Genomic DNA, 26,476 nt, shown 5'->3' with positions numbered 1-26,476 from the left:
AATATTATGCTAATTGCACTATTTTTAATACTAGTATCTTAGACAATTGTTGCAAAGACATTTCACTTGCTTTTTCCAATAATACCATTCTATGAAATAATAGAATGGAGTTCTTTGTTCCACAAAAATAAAATGACAGTTTTCTCTGGAGGTGATTGTCTCCAATTCTTTCCTCTCAAGCTTTCCCAACTTGCTTTTGAAAGGGATTGGTAATTTCCTCACATTGATATAAACTGCTTTTCCCCTCTACCTCTAAAGGCAAAATTTAATAGGAAGTTAGTCATAGATCAGTACATCTTGTTTAGCAAATTCTAAATTACAAAATGTTTTTTTCTGGCTAAGATCTCCTCTTGATAATTAGTGACTTTTAAATGTGTGGAAGAGTGAAATTTTCCTGCTTGATGCTTAAGTTTATATGTGTAACTAAGTAATTTTGGATATGGGCTGTGGCTGGTCAGAGCATTAAAAAAATTATTTTCTTACCTGTGTGTCTTTCTGGATGCCAACCAAAGCAAAAACCTGCAGAGTGATCCATCACATCAAAACATGATTTTTAGGGAAAGACCACTTCCCCTCCATTGCCCTGTTGAGAAAGAGAAGTCACTGCAAAACATCTGAAAAAGAGGAGCAAGAAACAAATGACAAAGGTAGGAAAGGAAAACTTCCACTTGATATTTTTATCTGTTAAAAACCATACGAGGTTTTCAATTCTGAAGTGTCAGTATTTTACTGCAAGTGCCCAAACTTGCCTGCATCCTGTAGAGAAACTCAAATTCTAAGGCTAGCATAAACATTGTTTTTGTCTTTGAATTAAAAATATTGCCCTTGTCTGTGTGGAACTGAATTTCAAGTAACCGAAGTCTTTCCATATTTCCTCTCACCTACTGAATGTGCTGGTGGCTGCCAGGATCTAACTTAATTTCTCATTTCTGGCAGATGTGCTGAAACAGTGAAGTAGAAAACTGACTTGTGATACAGAAATAGTCAAAAAAGAGTGAAGGGAAAAAGATCTAGTGGGACTTTTGAGAAAAATTAGGTTGCATTAGCAGAATGCAGCTAACATAGCTGTCTGCCTGTTGGTTTCTTAGTGTTCCTTTTCTGTACTTTGAGAAGTAGTTTTGTTCTCACAAACCTTTACAGAAATGCAGCTTTGAGAAAAAAATAAAAATCCTCTGTGACCTCTCCCAATGCCCAATTTGGTCCTTTGACACAGCAGATAACCACATCTAACCTCTGCAGAATAAGATCAACCTATTACAAGAAATGAAGTCAGAGAATAACTACTTGACCATATGCGACTGATAAAGAGATTGTCATTCAATGTTTTAATGAGCAAAACCAGCCCAAATTCAGCACTCTTGATTTCATTGTGACAGCAGGGACAAAATTGTGGCCTTGTTATTGGAAGTGCAAGTTATCTAAAGACTTGGTGTGCACATATTTGTTCAGTTTCAGTTTAGCAAATATTTCTTTCAGCATTTGTTGTGGTGGTGTTTGGTTTGGTTTTTGTTTTGGTTTGGTTTTTTAGTATTTAATGAAGTAGTTGTAATACAAGACACTCCCTATTTAATCTATCACCTTTTTGTTCAGGTTACCAACACATTTCTGACTCACCTTTAGCTCTGTGGTGGGTGCACATCTCTTGTAGGACCTGAACTGGGACCATGAATTTTAAAACCTTGTGTTGATTATGTAATCTTGGCTGTGTTTGAAAACCATTGAAAAGATCAATTTCAAATTCCAAACCAGAAAGTCTACTGTTTGGGTTTTTTTTTTTTGAGGAATATGTTTTCAAACATATTATGACTGACACTTTGTAGAAAAGGAAAATGCTCTCCAGGTTCAGAGACTGTGCAGAAGTTGTGGATGGGAGCTCAGTTCCCAGATTCCTGTGGAGACTTCAGCAGACTTTCAATTACTGTGCTTAGTTCTTGGGCCATAGGGAAGGTGATGATGATTCCTCCCACAAATCCTTGTAATTTCAGTATCTACTGTCAAGTATTTTTTCATTTGTAGCACAGAGCCCTGGTGTTACTTGGGGCCTCAGGATATACTAAAATATAAATGATTTTTAAATCAACTGCATGTACTGTTTATTAAATAACTGTTAGGATAACAGAGATGAGCATAACCAGAAGCTCAGACGAATGCTGAATACTGTCCAAAACTTAAAATAATTATAGTCTTTCCAGTGTGAATGAAACTTTAACAGTTGAAAACACATATACACAGGATTTGGCTTAGGGTTTGTCTTTTAATTTTTCTTCTTAACCACACTGCTGTAGACTTAAAAGATCATACAGGAAATGGTATGTTGCAGGCAGAGAATTACTTTTTCTGCCTCTCTGTCTGACAGCAAGATCAATGAAAGCAGTATGACAAAAGTAATTTTCAGGTCTATTAGTGGAGCTGTCTGTCCGAGAAATCAAATTATCTCTTATGTCAAGTTTAATCGTTAAAGAAAAAATACAAGGAAATTTGTCATTTTGGAGTTATTTCCCAAATTGTTTCTGTTTTAATTTTACAATTTGAAGAGTTATGCCTGGATATGCAGGCATTTCTAGTTTAGGAATAAAAGGAGCTCCAAGATAAAGGGTTTTTTTAAATGAATCTTAACATTAAGTATCTGATGGCTACATCCCCTAGGTATTTGAATCTCAGTCCTTTTTTTTATTGCCCAGCATGAAGGTATTTGATGAGTTTTTGTTTGGCTTTGGCTCAGCTGAGCCTACCTTCTATTCAAGACAGAAAGGTTTGAAAAGTCTGAATTATCAGTTATTGTGGCATGCATAAAATTGCAGAGGGAGGGATGTGAAACCCATTCAAATGTTAGTGGTCTGATTCCCTGAGACTGCAACAGTCTTGGGGAGGGGAGATGGGAGTTGGGCTTGAACTCATTTTAGGGATAAAAAAAGATAAAGCATGAACATAACAGCTGTTTAGGATATGATACTGAGTTTTCCTTTGAGTAAATGGTACAGTTGTTTACATATTTTAATCTAATAATATCTTTGTTATAGTAGAGATAAAAGTATATAGCTGACAAGATTTTAAAAAATACACTTCTTTCAGTTTCTCTGTCAGCATTAATTTAGTAGTGCTTTTTAAATGTGCTGTCTTACTAACGCTGCACAAAATGCTGAATTATAAAGCCAAAAAAAAAAAAACCCTGAAGCACTGATGTTGCTCTCAGACAACCGAGGGCTGTCACGGTGCTTTCGCACTGATCAGGAAAGGGACGCATCCTCCTCCGCCCCGAACCCCAGCCCTATCCCACGCCCCCCAATCCCCCTCGGGGCCTCCCCCGGTCGCTCCGAAGCGATCACCGTGCAGCAGCCTCTGTTTCCCCTTCTCCTCTGGCTCTCTCCGCACCCCGGACCGGTCCGGGTCGAGGGGCGGGGCGCACCCTCCGGGCGGGCCAGGGGCGGGCCGGTGCCTCTCTCCGCCGGGGCAGCTCCAGGGCGGGTCGGCGGCCGCCGCCGTCGCTCCCCGGCAGGTGCGGGCAGTGCCGCAACAGCGCAGCCCCCGCCGGCCCCGCCTGGATGTGCGCGGAGGAGGCTCCCGGCTGCGCGCAGGGTCCCGCCATGGCCTTGGCTTTCTGCGGCGACGAGGGCAACTCCACCGCCTACAACGTGGACCACGGAGTGCTCAACAACGGCTGCTTCGTGGACGCGCTCAACGTGGTGCCGCACGTCTTCCTGCTCTTCATCACCTTCCCCATCCTCTTCATCGGTAAGTACCGACGGGGCTCCTTTGCCCTGTCCGCTTGTGCTTTCCCCTGGCCCCCCATCTTTTCTGCACTCTCCCCCGCCTTGCTTTGTCCTGCCGTGGGTTTTCCTCCCCCGCGTTGCCGTGCCGTGTGTGCTGGTTTCCTCCCCGTACCCCCGCCTTCTATCCCCGATTTGCTCGCCTCCGCCTGGCAGTGCATCGCCCCCCCGGCCGTGCATCTCCCGCCTGGCCTTCCCTCTACGCCGTGCGGGGAGGCGGAGGCTGCAAAGGGCGTTCGGACGCGGTGGAAGCTCCGGGATGCTCCTGTGATGTCCTCTCCGAGCATCCCTCCGCTTCTAGCAGTGGTGCCCGTGTCCCTCTGCCGGGGGCTTTCCGAGGTGGAGCAGCCTAGGGGCTCCCTGGAAATCAAACCCTCCTTTTCTGGATGGGTACTGAACAGTTGCAGGATTTGCCTGCAGATTTTGACCAGCAGCGAGGAAAGCAAAAATAAACGGGCTCTGAAAAACCAGGAGACCTGGCAAGGAACTCTAACGTTATCCAGTAATTGTCCCTACAATTACTGACGAGTTAAAGCAGCCGGGCAGCCTTCCTAATTACTTGTAATGACCAGGAGGGCTGCCCGGCTGCCCTAACTCTTCCCATATCTGCAGCGCGTATCGTTTGGTAAGATAAAACTGGGGTTACCAGTAGGTGGCCCGGTGGTTCAATAAATGCGGCTGCTACTACTTTCGAGTGCCATCCTCTTCAGCCCGGTCTGTCCTCTGGATAGCCGTGGCAGGAGCTGTCTGATTTAGCACTCACTTCTGCTCATCAGAAAAGGTCTGGTGCTGAAATAACATCACAACTGTTAAATGGGGTCAGGTGAAGAACTGCTTAGGGTAATCTGTGTTTATCTGGCTTGTCTCAGTACTGCTAATTTTTATTTAGATCTAGAGAACAAGTTACTGCTTTTAAAAAATATAAGATAAGGTGTTAATGCATTGAAGAAAAAAATAGAGAATATATTGTAGTGTTGTCAAATTTATCAAAATGTTACTTGTTCATTTAAACAGTGGTTGAAAAATTACTTGATAGCAAGTTGCTAAAATAGGAATTCAAGGCCTTCTGTATGAAGTGAAGCAATGAGAACACAGGTCTGAAAATGTTCAGATGCATGCATGTTTAATAACACAGTTGTGTCGACTTCAGTACACTAGTTTGTTCTGCATATGCTTTTCTGTGTGCAGGAGCTTTGTCTGTCATTCTTGTTAGGAAAGCTGTTCCTAATTTTCTCTTCATGTTTAGGATGGGGAAGTCAGAGTTCCAAAGTACACATACATCATAGCACATGGCTTCATTTTCCTGGCCACAACTTGCGCTGGATACTGACTTTTATCCTCTTGTTTGTCCTGGTGTGTGAAATTGCAGAGGGCATAGTGTCTGATGGGTAAGTGTCTGTCTAATTTCTCCTGATAGCACTGAGTGTTTTAAAGGTTTCAGGGTAGGTATTTTCTTCCTGTCTAAATTCTCATCTGGGCCATGTTCCTTGTGGTTATAAACATGTAATCTGTATTCTTGCTGATTAACCTATTGACCCTGCATCAGAAATTCCACAGACCTTGCCAAGTTCTGTACACACACATAACTGACCTTAATAATTTTTAGTTCAGCTTAATGACACTATCTTTCCAAAGATAAATCCTAACAATTCAAGCAGATGGTGACATTTTTGTGATGTTTTATGTCTAAGGATGCAGTCCCACAGTCCTGAATCAGGCAGAACTCACATATGCACAGTAAGTAATATCATTCCCCCACAAGCTGAATTCTGTTCATCTTAATAACAGAACAGATCTATAAGGGCTTGTCTTACACACCAGAGATTCTTCTGATATTTGTGCAGTACCTCTGCACTGTTACCTTGAGCAGAGTAGCTTGCATTATATGAACATGATCCATTGTCTGTTATTCAACTTAGTATGTCTTTAAAACAGTAATCTGATAGAGGAGAGTGATTTATGATGGAGAAAGCTGATGTTGTATAACAATTACTGTGTTCATCTTCCTCTGAAGAAAGCTCTGATTTTCAGAACTATTACAAATTTGCAACCAAAGGATTTTTAAAGTTGAAGCTCCTCATTAAATAGATCAAAACCTCTGTTATTTAGTCATTTATATAATACTAAATGGTGTGAAAGGCACTGCAGTATTCTGCTGTAGAAGCTGATATCATAATTAGTCTTATAATTTCTCTTAAGCATATATAAATAGGATGCTTCTCAGTGCCAGTTTGTTTTTTTTTTAAAAAAGGCATTTTCATCATGGTTATTCAGAGTTATCAGGGTGTGGGATGCTCCGCAAAATCTCCTGCTTTGAGGTTTGTGCTTTATTTTGCTTTTTAGCAATCCTTCTCATTATGTGTATTGCTGTTTAACTTGACTCAGAATGCTGCTGTTAAGTAGTAAGAGTCACCTGATGAGAATCAAAGCTCGTGGCTGCACTTGAGGGAGTGCCAACCCACAGCCATGCCTACCAAGCACTCAGCAGGCTAGGAAATGCTCCAGTGAATAAAAGCTGATTTTGAGACTCATCAGCTTTCTGAGATCAAAATGAATCATGTTGGTAAGTCCTTTTGACAGCAAATGAGTGCCAAAGCTTTGGCACTTCAGCAATATGTGCAGCTATATGAGGTACAGTTATATAGGAGAATTCCAGCATCTTCTCTCTTTAAAATTTAAAAAATAAACTCTCACTCCTGCAGTGTTACCCACTGAAACTTGGGCTATCTGAAGAAATCTTTTCCTGTTGCTTGTTTGTTCATTGCTGAGAAAAGGCCCTGATGTACAAAAGCTTCTGTCACTACTAGGAACTCAGAGACTGGAGAATCTTTTCTCAGTGTGACTTAAACACATACAACTCGTTGCCATCAAGGGATGTTAAGTGTTTATGCCAGAAGTCCTCTGTGCAGCTCTGGCCAGCTCTGCAGCGTTCTCTACAATGTCCATGTGAGGGAGGGCTTTCCTTTCCTAGGAAAGATGCAGGAAGTGGTCCTCCTGGGCTCCTACAGATCTGTTAGACATTTGGGATGTTTTGCTCTCTGACTTGTGATGTCCTGTGGTGATCTCCAAATTCCTGAGAGCACAACCCCTTTTGTCTCTTAAGACCATACAAAGGTGCCTTTTTGCTGCAGCAAGAACAGATCCAGAGATGTTAATTTATTTTCCACAAGGTTCAGAAGACAAGGTGTGAATTTCCCAGAATGTTTGTGTCCTGAAGAGTTCCTCTTGGTGCACCCTCTGGACAAGATTGGGAGACAGAGGAAACTGTACTTCTTAATGATACAGAACACTCCATTCCTTTTGTGAAAGGAAGAAATTGGGAGGAGAAGAAGATGGCAAGTAGGAGGAAAGAGGGATGAAAACATGGTTCCACCCACCTCTGCACAAACCAACCACACTGCCCAAGAGTTCCCATATTCCAAAAAGGGCTGCACTTGGCAGGACTCCTTCGCTGATATCTGAAGCAAAGTGCCAGGAGAGTTTTGCTTTACAGAACAAAACTTAAGGGTAAATTATTCTGTCCTAGGTTGTATTTCTTGGCTTGCAGTCACTGAAAAGAGAACTTGCTGTAAGTTATTCCCATTCTGTGGTGCTGTTCCCTCTCCCAAACTGGAAAAAAAAAATCCACAAAATGTTTCAGTAGAAAATCTAGAGCTGCTCTGTCAGTTGGGCTTATCTGCATATTCTGATGGACAGCTCCTAAAGTAGTTTAGCTTAAAATAACTTTTCTCATTTTGGAGCTGAGCTGCTTATCCTAATTTAAACAATGTTCCAGTTGATTTCAGTAGGAAATAGGAATACACACATTTCATTTTCAGCACAGAGGTCAATTGAAATCCAGCTAAGTGATTTAAGAGCATAAATTCAATTGGAATTCAGAGAGCTTTACATCTGTATCTCATTCCAGAAAACTCTATGTCAGTGCTGGATAAAGGATACAATTCATAAATTAAACAAAAAGGGATTGATTTTAATAGATGTTACCTCTTTTCTTTTCAAGGGTTTCAGAATCCCGGCACTTGCACCTGTACATGCCAGCTGGGATGGCTTTCTTGGCTGCCATCACTTCAGTGGTCTATTACCATAATATTGAAACATCCAATTTCCCCAAGTTGTTAATAGGTATGTCTCACAACTGAAAAGGCTTGGAAATGTGACTGTGGTGCTGTGTGTCTGTTCATTCCATGACAAATCACTGTATTCTCAGGGACAGCTTCTATGGATAAAACTATTCTGGGCTGATTGCCATTGCCAGATCAGTTCTGAGCTTTCCTGAAATATTTCATTGTTTTCAGTGCTTTTAACTTCTCATAGTGCCCTGTATGGTGTTCTCAGGGATCTGGTGAGCAAAAGTCTTCTCTAGGAAAAACTGGATTTGTGGGAAAATCTGTACATCAAACTCTTAATCTAAAAGCTATCCAAATCCCCCTGCTAGTCAGCATTGAAGCAGGATACAAGATTGAAGCCATGCCCAGTGTGTGGTCTAATGAAAGAGAGTCAAGGGAAACAAACAGTACCACTGACTTTCAGTGTGACCCTGGGTGTACTACTTTGCCTGCTTGTTCTTGCTTCCTGTTTGTAAAATTTCCTTTATAGAATCATAAAATTGCTCAGGATGGAAAAGACCTTCAAGGTCATCGAGTCTAACCTTGTCCTAACCCTATTACCCTATTTCTGATTGCCCATATATAATTTATGTAATTTATAATTTATTTATAGTTTTTATAATTTATAATCTGCTTTAAGAACTTTGGCTGGAAAAAGCCAGGTGTAAGAAATAACATTATCTGCAAGATTGTAAATAAACTGTTGCTAGCTACAGAAAATCTTTTACTCCTGACTATCATGCAGTTGTTGACATGTTCTCTGCTGGTGGTGCTTTACAAGTTTAGTCATCTTGTGAGCTGTTACTTCTTTGGTGGTCCTAGCTCATTAAGTTCTGTTTGAGCTGGTTTTCTGTAGTAATAGATCCTGCTAAAGTTTGTCTTGTGTCATTGTGACTCTGTATATTGAAGTTGTTCTTGGTTTTGTCAGGTGGGTTTGAAAAAGCTTTTAAATATTAAAGATTATTTTGAACTGCATGTTTTTGGGAAGCAAGCATCCTCTTCTGCAGAAGGAGCCTGTCATTCTTATAAAAAAGTAAATGTAATTTCTCTTCAAGAGCTTCAGATTGCTATCAAGGCTTGGCAGTCTTTGTCTTCTCATTTGGGACTGCTTTTTTTCTTGTAGCCTATTTTAAAGTAGGTTCTTTTTTGTCTGTCATAACCAGGTGAGGTCATTTACTTTTTTAATAAGTCAACTCACTCTGCTTAATGACTTCTCACAGAACTAGTTAGGAAAACATTGCTAGCCTGTTACAGTCACCTATGGAAAGCAAGCAGTGATTTTCTTGGGATTTTTTTAGTGTATTTTCTTTTTTAATTTCAGCTTTATAATGCAGTGTTTAATTATCTAGTGTTGTTACCACATTTCTGCTCTTAAATCATTGTAAAGAACAGCACAAATTTTCAGTGAATAAATTAGCCATTTACAGTCCATCAGCCATTTTTTATATAATCCCTTCTCTGTAGAGATTGCTCTTTTTTAGTAATTTCATTCAATATCTAGAGAGCTGATGCTGGATAAGCTCTGGACATTATTTGAATAATAAACAGTCATAGCACTGAATACCAACACTGAAGTGTTACTGATAAAGTTAAAAATTGTGAATTTTTATTTTGCTGGATTTCCAAGGAACAGACTCCGTTAGAAAATCTACTCTCAATAGCTAATTCTTAGGCAAAAAAAGGAAACCAAACTACTGCGGTCTTTCCCACTTAGTATGATTTTAATTTCAATCCAAAGTCTTCACAAGCTGAGGGGCTTTGATTTTTATTTTGGTTTCTGGTTGGTTTTGTTTTGATTGTCCTGAGTTTCTGAGAGAACCTCAGACGTTTCTGGAAATTTATTCTTTACTGTGATGATTATCATCTTTCAGTGTTAATTGCAACTGCTCTGTATGGACAGCTGGGGCTATGTGATGATAACTTTATGCAAATTAGGCCAGAAAGATGTTGTGAAATGATACCTATGCTCAGCTATCAGCCCACTAGAGTGCAGTGTGGCCATGAAGCAGCTTTTCTTTAGAGCCTAACACAAATGAGGTAAATGGGAGCCATGAGGAAGAGCTGAAGTTGTTGATAAACTTTTTGCTGAATGTATGAGAAAAGAGACCAAGCCAGGGTTCTTCATCAGTGAAACTTTGTGGAGGAGATCTAATATTATACACAGAGTAAAGTAAATGCCCTGATGTGGCATCTGTTGCTGCTTCTAAGCATCAATGAGGTTCCATCTGCCTGCAGGACATCATCAGTCTCAGCTGCAGGATCAATGCATACACTTGTAAAGAGCTGATAGCTGTGTGAAGCAAGGACTAACAGAGCTGCACCCAAAAGTTGCTGAGTCCAGTGGGTAAATTCTCATTGATGCAGTTCAGAAGGCTCTGAAAGGTCTGGCCATTAATTCTGAACAGGATAAAATTTTCCAGTCCTGTGAAACTTGTAGACTTTTTTTTTTTTCAAAAGATGTTCTGCTTTTTTCACTCTGTACCTTAAAGACAGCAAGTCCATTTGTAGTTCCTCAAGAGGCAGATACTGTAACAGACCCAGGGATTAGCAGGCTCCCTTGGGATACGCAAGACAAGGACATCATCCTGCCTTTCATCTTCCTGGACTGACCCTGCCTGTCAGCTTTACGCTCAGGCTGTTGGCTATTTTGGAGTAATCATTATCTCTTATCAAAACAAGTTGACAAGGTTTGTAATATTTATTCTCTGAAGCTAATGACTGAGTCTAGGATCCCAGTTGACTGTCCAGATGATTGGAATACTCTGATCTGCTCTGAATCTGGTTTTCTCTGAGTGCTTTTGGCCTGTAATTATATTTCAAAAAACATAGCTTTTTTAGTGTAGCACTGTTTACCACTGGACTCTTGTACTAATGCTGATTTTGGTGCTTTTTGCAGTGTTGCAGAATGGATGCATATCAGTTTTAAAGTTTAGCAGGATACATGTTAGAATAGTTTTCAGACAGAATTGGAAAATCTAGCTTTCTTGGCATTAAAAATTTGTAATTGAATGGTATTATCTTATTGAACTATTTTTTTATTTCTATAGGTAAGCCTCAAAAAATAAATGGGAGAAAATTCTGACATAACAATAAGACTTTGAGGTTTTACTCTGAAAGTGGTAGTAATGAGGTTTTTTATTTAAGAAAATTATCTTTTTTTCTAACCAATTGTGAAAGTGGTTAGGAGTAGAACAGTGTGGAATGTATTCTTGGAGTAAGAAAGATTTTAGTGTGATGCATATTGCAAATAGTCAAGGTAAGAAACAGTCTAAAGCTGGATAAGATTTGGTGCAGTTTAATTTGGGAAGGTGATAGAAGCCTCACATAGGGAGGCTGTAGTTTTATAAGAGGGATTTTGTAACCATGACTCTTAAATCCTCTCTGCAGCTGCATCAGTCACTAAAATGCCAAATATGCCAGACTGCCTGACCTCTTACTGTTCCCTTCATACAAACTGGCCTGTTAATTCTAGAGGAAGATGGACTCTCCTGGCAAATGTCCCAATGCCCAGTGCTCCTACACTCTTCCATTTATTGGCTTCACTTAAGTGAGAGTTTTGAATCTGATTTCCACAGAAGCAGGATTGGCAACCCCAAATCCCATATGAACTCTGTGTTGAATTTATCTTTCCTTGGGAAGATTAGCCCCATGGTACATCTCCACAGGGCTTTGTAGGGTGCCTCAAAGTAGCTGGAACATCACAAATTCTTTGCAATTTGTGCAAGTTCCTGATGAGTATTTGTATTTGTAGGTTAGACTTGTACTTGGTAGTGTCTTGGTTGAGGACTCCCTTGTGATGCTACAAGACACTCAGAAAGCATATCCATGTTTTCCTTGGCAGCTGGAGTGCATTCCAGCTGTTGCACCATGGCAGATAGAGCATCAATGAAAGATTCATGTGAAAGAACCTAAAAGGTATTTGCTTAAGAAGAGGGAACAGGAGCTTGTTCATGGGGAGGTGAATGGTATGGAGTGTTTTCAGATCACAGGAGATTACTGCAGGGATAATTTATTTATATCTGATAGCAGCACTCTCAGACGAGAAGTTCAGAAGAATTCTAAAAAGTTGGTTGTGTTCTACAGATGCCAGAACATCCTTCCCTGGTGTGCCTGTGTATCTGTATTATAAATTACATACATGGGATTTGTGTTGAACAATAGAGCAGCAGCAATTTGAAGAGAATATTTTACTGAGTGTTCCTGCATGAATCCCAGAAATCTGGGATCAGATCAGAGATCCCAGAGATCAATTTTTCTTCAAGCTGAATTCATTGCAGTCTTGTAGCATTAACCAGATTTGAAGAGCATCATTCACAGCCACCTACACTTTTGGGAAACTCCCTCCCTGGAACTCATCATGCCAATGCATGAATACAACAGATGAAAATTTCCTTCACTCTGTCAAACTTGCCAAATACCACTAAGTCTTATAGGAAAGGAATTTGGAACTAATATTATCTTAATATTGTCATGTTTGTGGAATTGAATTAGCCTTCTGTTTTGACATGAGTAAGGCCACTCTCTGGTTTTATATATTCTCATTGCATTCTTTTTAATCAATATTTACTACTGCTATTGTATATTTTTGTGACTGTGGAGCTGATTAACTTTATTTTTTCCTCCTGCAGCATTACTGTTCTACTGGACTTTAGCTTTCATTACTAAAACCATCAAATTTGTAAAGTTCTGTGATAATGGGGTTGGATTTTCTCAGCTTCGGTTCTGCCTCACAGGACTCCTGGTTGCTCTCTATGGAATGCTACTTGCTGTAGAAATCAATGTCATCAGGGTGAGGGTAAGTTAGTAGCACAAAAGTTTCCTTCTGTGTTTTAGTTTTTGGGGATTTATTCTTCATCCCTGTTTCTGGGTAGTTACTGTGAAATGCATTTCTAAAGGAGAGAGAAAAATCCACTTAGAAATAGACACATGTTTGAGAATCAAAGGTTAACCCAACTTGATTAGGCCAGATGAATCTACAATTTTAAAAATGCCAGGCTCTATTTCAGCTAAATGAAGATGAATTTCATCTGTTCAGTTTGTTTTAAAAAAGTCTGTTATGAGTCACAGTTTCAGTCATTAGAAGGGAGTGTTTCTGATGCAAGGAAAGACTGGATGAAAGGAGTTTATAGGTCTATCAGAATATCTGAGACACACAAATAACATCTCTCATTTTCCAGGAGACAGTCACAATAAATTATTTATTGGGGTGACTGGGGTTGCTCTCTGGCCTCCCAGGTATATGTATTTTTTTTTCCTTGGCAGTGCTTGCAGTCATAATCCAAATTGGTAGATGGCTTTGGAGACTGCTGGATAGATAAATGCCAAAATTCTTCCCTTCACCTATTCCTCACTTAACTGTGTGCACAAATAAACTTAGTTTCAGGAGTGAAAGAAACATTTCCATGTAAATTTTCTTGCTGCTTCTGCCATATTAGTATGTGAACTCTTTCCAGGACCTCACTCAGCAATGTGAGCTGCATCTATCACATATTTGTTGTTTTGTGATTTTCTCAGGGAATTTTGTCTATCTGTATGTTTATTTTATAACTTAGGACAAAAGTATGTCTAAGACCAGACATTTCAGTAACATTTTTTTAAAGAAAGAGTAGTAAAAACCTCAATGCTAGATGCTCAATACCTATAATAAATGAATGGCTTTTGGGAAAAATTATATGTTTCCTCCTCTCAATATGGAGGAAAATAGATTGTCATATTGGTTGAATTTGAATACATAAATTCCTTGAGTACTTTCAAGAAACCCTAACTGATTCATTTATTATCTTGCTGTCCTTTATCTCTTGCTTTGTGAACTTCCACTTTCTGTGTGTTTAGTATGATCCTTTTGGTATTTTTCTGAATTTCAGAGGTATGTTTTCTTCAAAACTCCCAAAGAAGTTAAACCTCCTGAGGATCTCCAGGACCTTGGTGTTCGATTCCTCCAGCCATTTGTCAATCTGTTATCCAAAGGGACATACTGGTGGATGAACACATTTATCAAGACTGCCCATAAGAAACCAATAGACTTGAAAACCATTGGCAAGCTTCCTATAGCTATGAGAGCTCTGACCAATTACATCCGCCTTAATGAGGCCTTTGAAGCACAAAAAGTAAGCAAAACATGGAATTATGTTCAGCTTCTTACTCAGTGCTTAAATTTTTCATTGGTTTTCATGCAGAGAGCATGATATAAAATTATTTAAACAGATATGATGCAAATGAAATATCCATTAGCATAGATTCCCATGTATAAAGAGATCATATACTCACTTGTACCTCTTACAAAGACTGAAAATTTTCTATCTAAAATGCATGTCAACACACATTAGTGGTTAAATGCATGTAAAATCCACATGGCCTCTATTTTCATGTAGAAAGTAATAATGGATTATATTAATTGAACCCCAATATAATGTTTTATAAGAAGACTCTGGAATCATTGAGTTACAGAGTCAATATTAATGAGGCCTCACAGGACTATTTTTTCCATGTTATTCCTGTTTGTCTGTACGAGAATTCTTGGCTGAAACTACCTCAGCTCAAATTTTGCTTGTCCCTGATGGGAGCTGAATATATTCAAGATACTGAGAAGTCTTCTGCATTCTGTCTAACAAGAGTGTAGGTTTACAGTCTCTTTGTTCACAGGAACACAAAACCTGTCAGTTCCCTCCCCCTGTTTTTTTCTTCCTCTCTCAGCAAGGCACAAACAGCACACTTTTTTGAACCCTATTAAGGGTAGGGAAGAAATAATGGTTCTTTTTATGACATGGAGGAGAGTACAAATTAATGCTTTGTTCTGACTCTGGAAAAACAGATGAAACAATAATTGCAGTTCCTGAGCTTTTCTAGTGCAAAGATTGCAACTGGCTGTCAATGAATTAAAGGAGGGATAAAAATAGCAATAATTTACCAGAACTGAGTTTAATATGTACTGTGATACTTACTAATTCTCTTTTAATTTGGAGTAGATCAAAAGGTCATCATCTCCACAAGGATCCAGATCAATTTGGAGTGCCCTTTGTGTTGCTTTTGGAAGACCTTTACTCCTCAGTAGCACATTCCGTATTCTGGCTGACTTGCTTGGGTTTGCTGGACCACTCTGCATCTATGGGATTGTTCACAATGTTGGAAAAGGAAACAACACCATCCGCCCACAGGTACAGTCAAAATGTCATAAAAATACAGGAGTAAAAAAAAGTAATCCTATGACTATGTATTTTTTGGCCTCAATCAAGCAAGTGACTCTACAATGTATTTGTGAGTGCTAGAAATTACAGAATTGTGGTGTGTATGTACTGCCTGTTATCCACATTTATACCTTGCTAGGGAGGAAAATATGTCACCCACACAAACATTCATGCTTGCATTTGGGAAAGCAGCCTCATTCAAAATAATGATGAAATATGCCCAGAATCCCACTGATATCATAAGGATTTTAGGTACAGACTTGAGTAGAGATTGAATCAAGTGTGTGACTGAATGGAAAGGAAAAATTGTGTTTTTAATAGGCTTGGCTTTTTAGATCCAAAAATGAATGATGTGTAAAGAGGATTAAGGCAGACTTTTTTCTTTGCAATATAATGCCAAATAATTGAGCTGTGAAAGAGAATTTCCACTAGCATCTCTCTGGGGAGGTTAGTTTTGAAAAATCAACTGAAACATATTCTTTTAGAATGCTATTTATGTGGATGTTCTCCATGAAGAAAACAGCAAACAAACAAACAAACCAAGTTGCAGAAAGCATCTTCTCCTTACAAGCTGATATCACTCAGGCTGGATTACTATGAGAAAGGTCACTTTATTTTTGCAGCTCACTTGTTGTTTGCTCTAAGACTTTATTTCCAAAGTCTGTTGATGCTAATGGAAATATAAGATAAGAATAATAAATAGAAATACACCTTGGGTTACCTGTACCTATTGAAATACATCAGATGCACTACAGAAAATTTAACAAATGCCTCAGGCTACAATTAATTGTTTAACCATTTGCTATCTTTACCTAATACTTGGGAGCTTATTACAATAGTGAGGTATTGTGGAAACTTTTTTGTTGCTTCATAATAATTTGTTTGAAACAATTTCAGCCAAAGTGATACCAAATCACTATTTACAAGTTATCCTATTTAATTTTCCTTTCAAATTACTGCTCCTCTGTGAAAAATGCTTGAGCCTAGTCCAGATAGGCTTTGGATGGAGTGTCACCCAGCCTTGACATCCTTGCTGTGTCTAGCTAAGCAGTAACCTCATTGTTGTTGTGATTAACACCATCTGGGAATCACCTAACAGGAATAGTCCATGAGTGACACTTAAGGGCTTGTTTTACCTTTGCTAAAAGGTCTCCAAGTAGCTTTTTCTTCTCTTTTGTCCTGATTTATATGTACTTTTTTTTTCCTGTTAAGAGATTAATTACTTTTACATTTGAAAAATGCTTTTGCTGGATTGGATGAAATATCTTTCTAAAATGTATGGAGGTTTTCTCTTCAGACTGTTTAGAAGCAGACTGTGTTCAGGAAAGCCCCATGTATGCACATACCTACTGAGTCTACTTTGGAAAAAAATAAACCAACTCTACTGCTAGGAATGTTATCTCCTTACTTGTAATTCATAAAAAAAGGGACACCCTTGCCCAATTAGTTGTGTGCTCCTGAGAACTGGATAGATTTTGGACACAAGCCTTCTAAAACACTGTCTTATGAAAGAAAAGATAAGTTGAGGACAAGCATTGCTTGATGTGCTGCTGAGTTTGAGGGCACTGGAAAGAACTGCCATAGAGTGGGGACAGAATCAGACAACCACAGCAAGCTGTGAGTACAGTGGAGAACATCTCTTCCCCATTCCTTAAAGTGACATTTTTTCATTTTAAAAAGTTTAGATTAAGGAGATCTTGTAACAAGTCAACTGTATCTTTCAAACAAGCTCTGGTTTTGAAACTGAAGCAAAAGGATAAAATGTAAGGTGTCATGTTTGCTCTATTTTTCAGGCCCTTTTTGACAGATATAAACTGCCCTGGAGCTTGAACTCTGAGCTCACATGGGTGTCCTGGGCAGCATTAACTGCTTTAGTCTGTGCTGCAGTTAGTCAGAGAATGACAGCGTTTTAAATTCTGTCACGCTCTTCATGTTTATTTATAACCCCAGTATCAAGATTTGTGGCCACCCTGGAACGTTCTTATGACATTAATTTCTCTGAGTGTTAATCATTTCACACCAAAGAAGAGACTGTCAGGATGATAACCTTTATATTTTGTTGGTAGCATCTTCCAAATCGTGATGTTAGGATTAGCAGTTCCAGTGTTAAGAATATCTGCTGACAGACCACAAATGATACACCTATTCTCTGGCTCTTCCCACCCAGCAGCACAGGGGGACAGGGAGTGGGGATTGTAGTCAGTTCATCACGTGTTGCTTTCTGTCACTCCTTTCCCCTCAGGAAGGACTCCTCACTCTTCCCCTCTTCCAGTGTGTGGGGTCCCTCCCACTGGAGAGTGTCCTTCATGAGCCCTTCCAACATGAGTCCCTCCTGAGCAGACTGCTCCAGCCTGGGCTGCCCACAGAGCCACAGCTGCTTTGGACACAGCCACTGCCCCCTGGCATGGGGTCCTTTGTGGCTGCAGATCCAAACCTGCTCCACCATTGTGCCTCAGGGCTGCTCCACTGTGGTCCTCCAAGAGCTGCAGGGTGACAACCTTCTGTCTCATCCTTGGACTGCAGGAGAATCTGCCCTGGCACATCTCCTTCCCTTCCTTCCTCACTGACCTTGGTATCTGCTCAATTATCTCTCCTTCCTCCCCTCTCCCCCCCCTCCCCTGCAGCTCCTTTAGCAGTTTCTTTTTTCCCCTTCTTAAATGTGTTATTGCAGAGGAGCATCTGCTGTCACTGATCAGCCAGGGGTGGGTCACACTTGGAGCTGGGGGAAGCTTCCAGCAGCTTCTCCTGGGAACCAGCACAGTAGCCCCAGGCTACCACAGCCTAGCCCCAGCACCCTAAGGACATGCACCTGCACAGGCAGCTTTAAGCCAAGGCCTGTCAAGGCTTTACAGGTAGCATGGGAGAAGGCTTGGTTGTACTTGTAGTTTTTCAGACCTGTATTATATTTTCTGAAGCTTCCAGGCTAAATGGAAAGCTTTGAGACTACCTGCTAACAGCAAGAATAAATTTACAATTACAGTTAGATCTTGCAGAGGGCAAAGGCAAGTTAATTTAATTTGAAAGACTGAAGTTGTAAGACTGTAAATAATCTGGAAGAGAGATTCTTACTGTACCACTGATTTTTTGTAGTGTATAATGCTGCTGTAGCCTCTTTGAATTAGAGTCAGAGAGCAGCATGTGTGAAGAGGAGCTGGGGGTCCTAGTGGACAGAAGGATGACCATGAGCCAGCCATGTGCCCTTGTAGCCAAGAAGAGAGATTAAAAAATTTGAAATATAGTATATTAAGTCCTCTGTAGCAAAAAACTATGTGGGCAGGAGGAAAAATGCTTAGCATGGAATACAGTAGGAGTGTAAATGACAAAATGCCCTCTGAGAAGGAATGAAAAGGCACCTCTTCCTAATCTTGGCTTTAATGACAACATAAGCCAGCAAGTTTTGAAGGAACCCAAGGTGAGAAAGAGGAAGGCAGAGATATTTGAATGGTTTCAGAAGGCTTCCCAAGGTGAGCCAGCCTCTCAACTAGTACCAGCAGCAAAAGTGTCTGTTAAATATAATCTATAACAAATGCAGTTTTCCCAGTAAGCTATAGACATGTTTTGAAATGCACTTTGGTGATCTCATTAACTTCCTAGACATAAGGACCATAAATCACAAAGCTGGGCAAGATGCTACAAACCAAAATAATGTGTATAGTTCTGGGAGTTGGAAGAATATTTTCTGGTAAGTTGTGAAGGTCATTTTAGTTTTCAGTAACCTGAGGTGCTAAAGTAAGGAGACTGATTTCTCTGAAAGGACAGTAACTTTTCCCTTCTGAAAATGGGCACTGCACATCTTTCAGCAAATGATCATATGGAGTTATTCAAAGTGTCCTAGAGTTTTGGAAGGATATCAGAAATCCTATGCATGTCATTCTGCATTTAAATAAAGCTTACTGAGATGGTACACTGTATAACTGTTTCCTTTAATTGATAAACTGTGAAGTATTACCATTGCACCTGGGTTATAACTTTCTTCTTTTTTTACAGACTAAAATTCTTGGTGTTTTCTTTATTTCATCTCAAGAGTTCCTGTCCAATGCTTACGTTTTGGCTGTACTCTTATTTTTTGCCCTTTTGTTGCAAAGGACCTTTCTTCAAGCATCATACTATGTTGCTATTGAAACTGGAATCAACTTGAGAGGTGCAATACAGGTAGCCAATATATTATCAACCTAATTTCATATAGTTGTGTGTATTCATAAGTACAAATTATAGTCATTAAATTCTAAAGCACTTCTCTCCTGAAATGTACTTATTGTAACCATTGCCATTAAAAGCTGTTAACTTAGTTCTGCATTCTTTTATTTATTTGATTATTTTATATAATCATTTATTTGCAATATCTCATGCTGTATTTCTTCTTACCTTTGAGCATAAATTTGCAGACAGTAAAACTGAATGTAACTTTTGAAAGAAATGAATTTCTGAACTAGACCTCTCCTATCTCAAAGAGCTGTGGTTTTGTAACATCCCATGCAAAGAATACAGCTTTAAAATATCTTGTTAATTTAATTTGGACAAAAGAATAGATTGTATTCCCAATGCATGTGGTAGTGTCTCGTTCCATGGGTCATGCCACAGAGTCTACCAGGCATTGCAGAATTGTAATTACTGAACATAAGGAAGGTTGGTCAAATGGAATCCATAGTCATTGTTTAACTGTGAACAACAGATCAAAGTTTTATGTCAGGCTCAGAGATCTGTGCCTGGAAATGAGAGAATTAGGTGTAAGATTACAATGTGATATTGCCAAGTGCACTGGCTGAAACCTACCCTCTGACAGCTTGAAAGACAGCCTTAGAAATTACACTATTTATCCACTGAACTTCATAGATCTGTGAGAGTCCATGTGATAGATGGATGCTTTCAGGAGCAGCCTGAAAGGCTGAAAGGCTCCATGATTTCAGGAGCAATCCTCTTTTGATCTCACACTTGGAAGCACTTGTCGGCTGCCAGACTTCTGGATTCCACCCATTGGTTTTCCCTTACTCAAGTGAAGTAAAAAATTCCTAAAAAAATTGAAATTTGACATATAACACATAGGGCAAAACTTGAAGCTATTCATTCAACTTACTGTGAATGTTTGTTTCCTTCAGTATGCTGGACTAAACCTATGTTTTAGATGGAGCTGGAAATCTTATTTTATTTCTACATGCTAACATCTTTTGATCTCTCTTCTAGACAAAAATATACAATAAAATTATGCAGCTTTCAACCTCTAACATGTCTATGGGGGAGATGACTGCAGGCCAGATCTGTAACCTGGTTGCCATAGACACAAATCAGCTGATGTGGTTCTTTTTCCTCTGTCCTAACCTTTGGGCTATGCCAGTACAGGTAAGGAGATTGAATGTGTTTTTGATATTAGTGTGCATCAGTCTGTAGTGATTGAATGCTTATGAATTTTATCAAGGCAGAGCTATTACAGAAGTTAAAGGATAGATTGAAACAAGATTTCAAGCTGTTAATATCTAGAAACATTGTAGGCAAGGTATTTCACATCCGTAAGAGGACTATAGGTATTTAGGACTGTATTAGGATCTTGAATGCTGCCATACAGACTTTGCATTTGTAGCAAGAATTTACAGAGTACAGCAGATTATGCAATTGCAGGGCATTCATTTATTGTATCAGTGTAGGTAATAACTGGAATGTGTTGAAATCTTGCATTCATACATCATAGATTCAGTTATAGCATAGATTAGTTTCCCTGATCTGCTCTGGAGAGGCTTGCACACCAGTTAAAAACATTTTATTTTCTAGAATTAAAAAGGGTGGTGAATATAGCAATTATCAGCAGATTTTTTTTTTAATAAGATTTACTTATTTTTAGCATTGGGATAGTTTTCCTGAAAGTATGGGGGGGAAAAATAGAAACGAGATTTCCTTAAATGGTGAAAAAAACCCAATGATCAAGGAACATGTGCTAATACTGATTTCTAAGTGCTGTAAGAGCTATGAGGCATTAAAGTGTCCACCACTTTAGTGATAGTATTGAGGATCAAATTAGTCTTCAGGCTTAGTCTCCACTAAAAGTCTGAAGTAAAACAGACTGTGTAAAGAATACACTTTTTACAAGACTGTTCTGGCAGCTCAGTGTAGAGACAGCTTCAGTGCAACTGAGAATTAAGCCAATTTCATTACATATTCTGTAACAACATTTTTCTCCGGTGTGCCAGAAGTCACAGACTCATAAAGATTTCCTGACAGTCTTCTGAAAATATGATAATATTTGCATTAAAATTCACCCTTCAATGCTCCTTAGCAGATGAGGACTAGCAGTGTCAAAGCATGCTCCTGCGTTGTGGATGATGCACACATTGCAAGGCATAAATCAAATGTGTCACAGTGATCACAAAGGTTTCTCCAAAACATGTTTCCACAATATTCATTCAATGCTTTGTTTTACCATGTAGTGAAAGCAATTACTGGATGCCCAAGAGATGCCTAATAGAAAGTTGAACAAGCTTCATTATTATTTAAAACAGGGTTTTAATTGTTTTGTAGCTCTTAACCTAACAATCAGCATTTCAGCAACTGCTGTGGATTTTGTAATTATCCTTGACTAGAAGCCCTAGCCATTCATAACAACTTAGGATTTCTATACAGTCCAGATAATTTGAGCCCCATCTTTGCTCTGACTGGAGTCAATAGGAGCTTTATCATTGCCTTAAGTTACTGTTTGAAGGCCATTGAAATCAATGAAAAGAGGCCTGGGGATGCCCATCAATTGAAAGATGCCTTCTGTAGGTTTGGCTCAAACCCTGGGAGCAAAATGAGGTGCTATAAAGGCTTCCCTCCTCCCCCTTCCATTTTATAAACACCCTTGTTGAATTTCATTGTGATTATTAAAAAATCCTGTTTTCTCATACCTCTGGTTCATTGACAAGGATAGCTTACATTTGTAATGAAAAGACATTTGTCTCTTTCAAAACTGGACACAAAGCAGGTTCTGGCTAAAAGTATTTCCTATTTTCAATAAATAATCAAGACAAACTAAGCAGAGCTGTTGGTGAGTTTCTTACTCATGATATATATCTCTGGCAGGTAAGACTTAGTTACCCAAGACAAATCTTTTTTTGTTAAGCTGTTTCTTTAACCTTTGTTTTAACATTCGGTGCCATCCTTAAAACAATTCCTTGCAATTCTATGTTTCCTTGAAGTGGGTTTTTTTAGTGTTATGCTTTATGATCCTTCTTTTTTATAAACTGATCAGCAATAATGTCATGTTAACATTTACAAGACTAGGTTTTTTTTTTAATAATATTTCATATTAGTTTCTATAGGAAGTAAAGAAACATTCCTTCTTTGTTGAAGTCCCATGTGATGTAGGCTTGTGAGTGTTGATCAGACTGTGAGATGTATACTCCAATGTAAAAATGCTTAAATACCACAGAAGAAGAAAAGAAATTAAAAAAAAAAAAAAAAAAAAAAGCATGCTATGTAATCTGGTCAATGGGGAAAAAAGTCTGAATAGTGACAGTAAAGGGAGTAGTATCTCAGTGTGTTACTTGAAAGTATTCTAAAATAACTTAAACTTTATTTAAAGGATTTTATTTATAAATTTATTTATTTATAAAGATATTTTAAATAGCTATGAGTTACATTTTATGAAAATCTGTACAACTTTCCTGTACTCTTCATAATAGGGAGTCATGAAATGGAAATATAAAGAATCCACAGCTGGGCAGGGACCCTAGGTGGGTGTATTTAGTCCCCTGGTGTAAAATCCTGACTGATCAAACCCCACTGTACAAGCAGTGCAGAACAGGTGATGTTTAGGGGTAGGGCTGGCTGTAGAGGCTGTTTTTTTGAACATGCTGTCCAGTTACCCTGTGATTAGTCCTCATGGTACATACCCAAAGTTAATTTATCCCAACTCTTGTGCTACTTTCTTTTCTTCCAACAGATAATTGTAGGAGTTCTTCTGCTCTACTACCTTCTTGGAATCAGTGCCTTAATTGGAGCAGCAGTAATCATAGTCCTTGCACCTGTTCAGTACTTTGTAGCAACAAAACTCTCACAGGCCCAGAGAAGCACTTTGGTAAGTGTCCTCAAACTTGTACATGCTATAAATATCATGTCTGTTAATTATGCATTGGTCTGTATTTGGAATTTCAAAGCTGACTGTGGACATAGACATGGGAACTGAATGTCAAACATTGGAAATGTTCAAGAATGTGAAAGCATGGTAAGTGTAAGCAATAAAAACGCAGGTTTTGGAGTTTCTATTTTTCAACAAGTGTGTGTTTCCCTAAGAGCAAAAAAGCTTAAGATGTTTCTAACTTGCAAATGTAAATGGTCAGCAATTATTGACTGAAATGGCTATGTGCACTCAGAGAGGGCAAGCTGTCCAAAGGGAGAGGGACACTGCATTCCAACTTGCATCCCAGATACATCAAAGCTGTGGAACTCTATCAAAGGGATTTATTTAAATAAGATAGAGCCAATCCTAACTCCCACAGCATGCTCCTCACCTGGGGAGTTTAGAGGTCTGCTCAATCACAAGTTATTCTTGCTTTTTCACTTGACTTGTCTATAATTTGAGTCACCTGCATCTCTGCTGAGAAAGTTCCCTCAGCCCACTGGAATTACCCTCAGCCCACTGGAATTACCCTCAGCCCACTGGAATTACCATGCCCAGCTGCTCTGCACTTTATTGCCACTTTCAGCAACTGTTGCTCTGCCAAAGAAGCCACATGAACCTGTAGTGGAGCCAGGCAGCTCGCTGAAATATCTTCTACCACAAATCATGTCTGGTAATAAGTTATTTATGCACCTTACTGTGTGAAAAGTGATGCCTTCACATCAACAGTCTATACCCTTCTAGAAAGGGAGGCAGTAAGGATCCCTGTAGCACAGTCAGCATCACCTAGATACTCCTGCACATGGGAGCTGCGCATTTTGAGCTAGAAACATCTCCACTGTGCAGAGTAGCATGGTACAAAGATCTTTGAGCTAGCTTGAAAAATGGAGGTAGCATAACTTCCAGTTCTGCTTTACTGGGAGTACAACTTTACCAGTGTATTAGTGTCTGAGCGAGCTGGCCTTATTCAGATTCCCCTACAGGATCACAGCTTCATACTAACTTGGGCTTGCTGATGGCTGATTTGAAGCCTGGCACCATTGTTTCCCTATCACACTGACTGGGCAGAGTGATGTGCCCATCTGTAGCTTGCCTGCATGTTCTGATCTCCTCTCTGTGCTCTCAGTGTGCCTGTTGAAAATCCAGCCAGTGTGCTGGGCAGTAGAAATCATGAGAAGCTGCCTTGCAACTGAGCAGAGGAATAAAATTTTCAGTACCAGGTTTATTTAGGAGTGCAAATCAGCAGCCTTTTGACTTGAGTTCTAGGGAAGCTCACCATTGTAAAGAGCAACAAAACATCTGAATGGCCAGGACCAGTAAAGTACACCTGACTGATAACAGGAGCTGCATACAATTCTTTTGCTGCCCTTATGTTTAGAGGTGAAGTGCTTTAATTATACTCTTTAAGTAAATGGGTATGTAAATGTTGCAGGAGTACTCCAATGAGAGACTGAAGAAGACAAATGAGATGCTTCGAGGCATTAAACTCCTTAAACTCTATGCTTGGGAACACATCTTCCACAGCAGTGTAGAGGAAACCAGACAAAAAGAAATGAGAAGCCTGAAGTCTTTTGCTCTTTATACCTCCATATCCAGTAAGTTGTTCCTTTCATTCTAATCCACTCTTCAGCTGAAATGCTGCTGCATTATTAGTTACTAATGAGTTTACCATTTCTCTACTGAGATTGTTTCAGTTGCTTTAGGCTGTGATCAATACACCTTGCTTTCCACTTAGTCACATTTCCTCTTTAATTGAGTAGAATTTTCCCTGTATGGAAAACATGCCTAGAAGTCAAGATTAATGCTTCAGAGCATTTACTTTTCTGGAGAAAAGCTTTTAAGGGACAAGTATTTCACAGGCTACCTTCAGCCAGCAATATTCTCTGCTATAACGTAGTGTTCAGGAAGAAGCCTTTGTTGAAGTTGTTTTTTTTTTCCTCTGCATTTTGCACAATACACTGTGACAAATTGTCTTTGCATTGAAGCTCCAACACATGGTATTCACATTTTCTTACTCAAAATTTGCATTTCTTACAAAAATAAATTATTCTTAAGACTATTTCTATAACCTGGAAAGGAAAAAATATGAGAATCCTGGCAATTCTTTTCTCTCCTATTATATTTAAAGTTGCTTAAAAGCATTTCTCATTCTTTTAAAAAGACCAGTTGAAGTCTATTTGAGGAGATCATATGCAACACCTATTTAATTGATACTGTAGTATTTAGAAATAATTACTAAAGCCATACTGAAGAACACTTTTCTTATCATCTGTAAGATACTGGTTAAATTGAAACTTTTAGTGAGAAGTATTAAAATGGCACAAGTGACAAGTACAAATACCTTCCAGACAGACAAGGAAGACCACTCATTAGGAAAGTAACTGCTAGTCTGGTTAGTGATATCTGATTACATTTACCCAAGAGGCATGCAGCTGACTTTCTTCCCTGCCAAATGATTACACAGGTAATGCCCTCTGAGGGAAAGGTCCTGATCCCACTGAATGTAAGTGACATTAAGTTTAGTTTTTCCTTGACTGTTGACACCAGAATTTCTTTCTGGGGATCCTGAGCTCTCTGTGTTTTAAGAGTAGTTTCATTTTGCCATGAAGCAGAGTTTAGCTGGAATAGATTGACCAGAAACCATCCTACACCCAGATTAACACAGATGACCTCCCTCTGTTTGCACTTCTCCATGTGGCATTAAAATCTATTTATAGTCAGAGCACAGGTTCAGCTGTAGGACTGAAGGGGCTGTGGAGGCTTATTTGATTTTAAATCCTCACTGTATCATTTGTAAAAGCTAGGAAAAGGCATACTCATCCCAAGAGTACTGATTGTTCTATAAAGAAATAGTGTCATAAATAAGAACAGACATTAAAAACAATGTAAATATTTACTGTTTCATGAAGCATTCATGATGCCATGTTTGCATCTGCGTTCTTGGTTTGTATTATGAATGATTAGATCAGTTTCTCAGCTGTCTGAATGGAAATTGTTTCTAAATGTTCCTGCATGTTTTCCTTCACAGTCTTTATGAATGCAGCAATACCAATTGCAGCTGTTCTTATAGTAAGTATGGACTTTTCTAAGTAGCATTAATTACAACTGTGTTTTAAAGTATAAGTGATGGGGAAATGAGGAAGAAGGAAGACAGGATGTAAACCTGCTGCACATTTGCACTTCTTCTGGGAGGGAATAGAAAATGCTCACTTGTCATCTGTGACCAGAAGTAGCCCAGGGTATGAAGCATTCCCCCAGACTGTTGAATGGGTGAAGATTCTGTAAATGAAATGCCTATGAAATATGAAGTCTTTCCATGTTTCCTTCTTGATG

At 39.2% G+C, this 26,476-nt stretch overlaps 1 protein-coding gene across 1 annotated transcript in view; it reads left to right on the top strand.

Moving 5' to 3' along the window:
• The first annotated feature begins 3,453 nt into the window (after positions 1–3,453).
• Positions 3,454–26,476, top strand: part of ABCC8 (ATP binding cassette subfamily C member 8) — a 63,722-nt gene continuing 40,699 nt past the window's right edge. The window contains exons 1-11 of the mRNA XM_030451430.1: positions 3,454–3,732; positions 5,014–5,155; positions 7,768–7,889; positions 12,502–12,668; positions 13,738–13,980; positions 14,839–15,027; positions 19,045–19,209; positions 20,239–20,394; positions 22,967–23,101; positions 24,576–24,738; positions 26,172–26,212. Coding sequence (XP_030307290.1) covers positions 3,543–3,732; positions 5,014–5,155; positions 7,768–7,889; positions 12,502–12,668; positions 13,738–13,980; positions 14,839–15,027; positions 19,045–19,209; positions 20,239–20,394; positions 22,967–23,101; positions 24,576–24,738; positions 26,172–26,212 — 1,713 coding nt within the window. The 5' untranslated portion in view covers positions 3,454–3,542. The remainder of the gene's footprint in view (positions 3,733–5,013; positions 5,156–7,767; positions 7,890–12,501; positions 12,669–13,737; positions 13,981–14,838; positions 15,028–19,044; positions 19,210–20,238; positions 20,395–22,966; positions 23,102–24,575; positions 24,739–26,171; positions 26,213–26,476) is intronic.

The sequence above is a fragment of the Calypte anna genome, chromosome 5 (genome assembly GCF_003957555.1).
Source record: "Calypte anna isolate BGI_N300 chromosome 5, bCalAnn1_v1.p, whole genome shotgun sequence".
Taxonomy (NCBI): Eukaryota; Metazoa; Chordata; class Aves; order Apodiformes; family Trochilidae; genus Calypte; species Calypte anna.
This window is presented reverse-complemented; position numbering and strand designations above follow the sequence as displayed.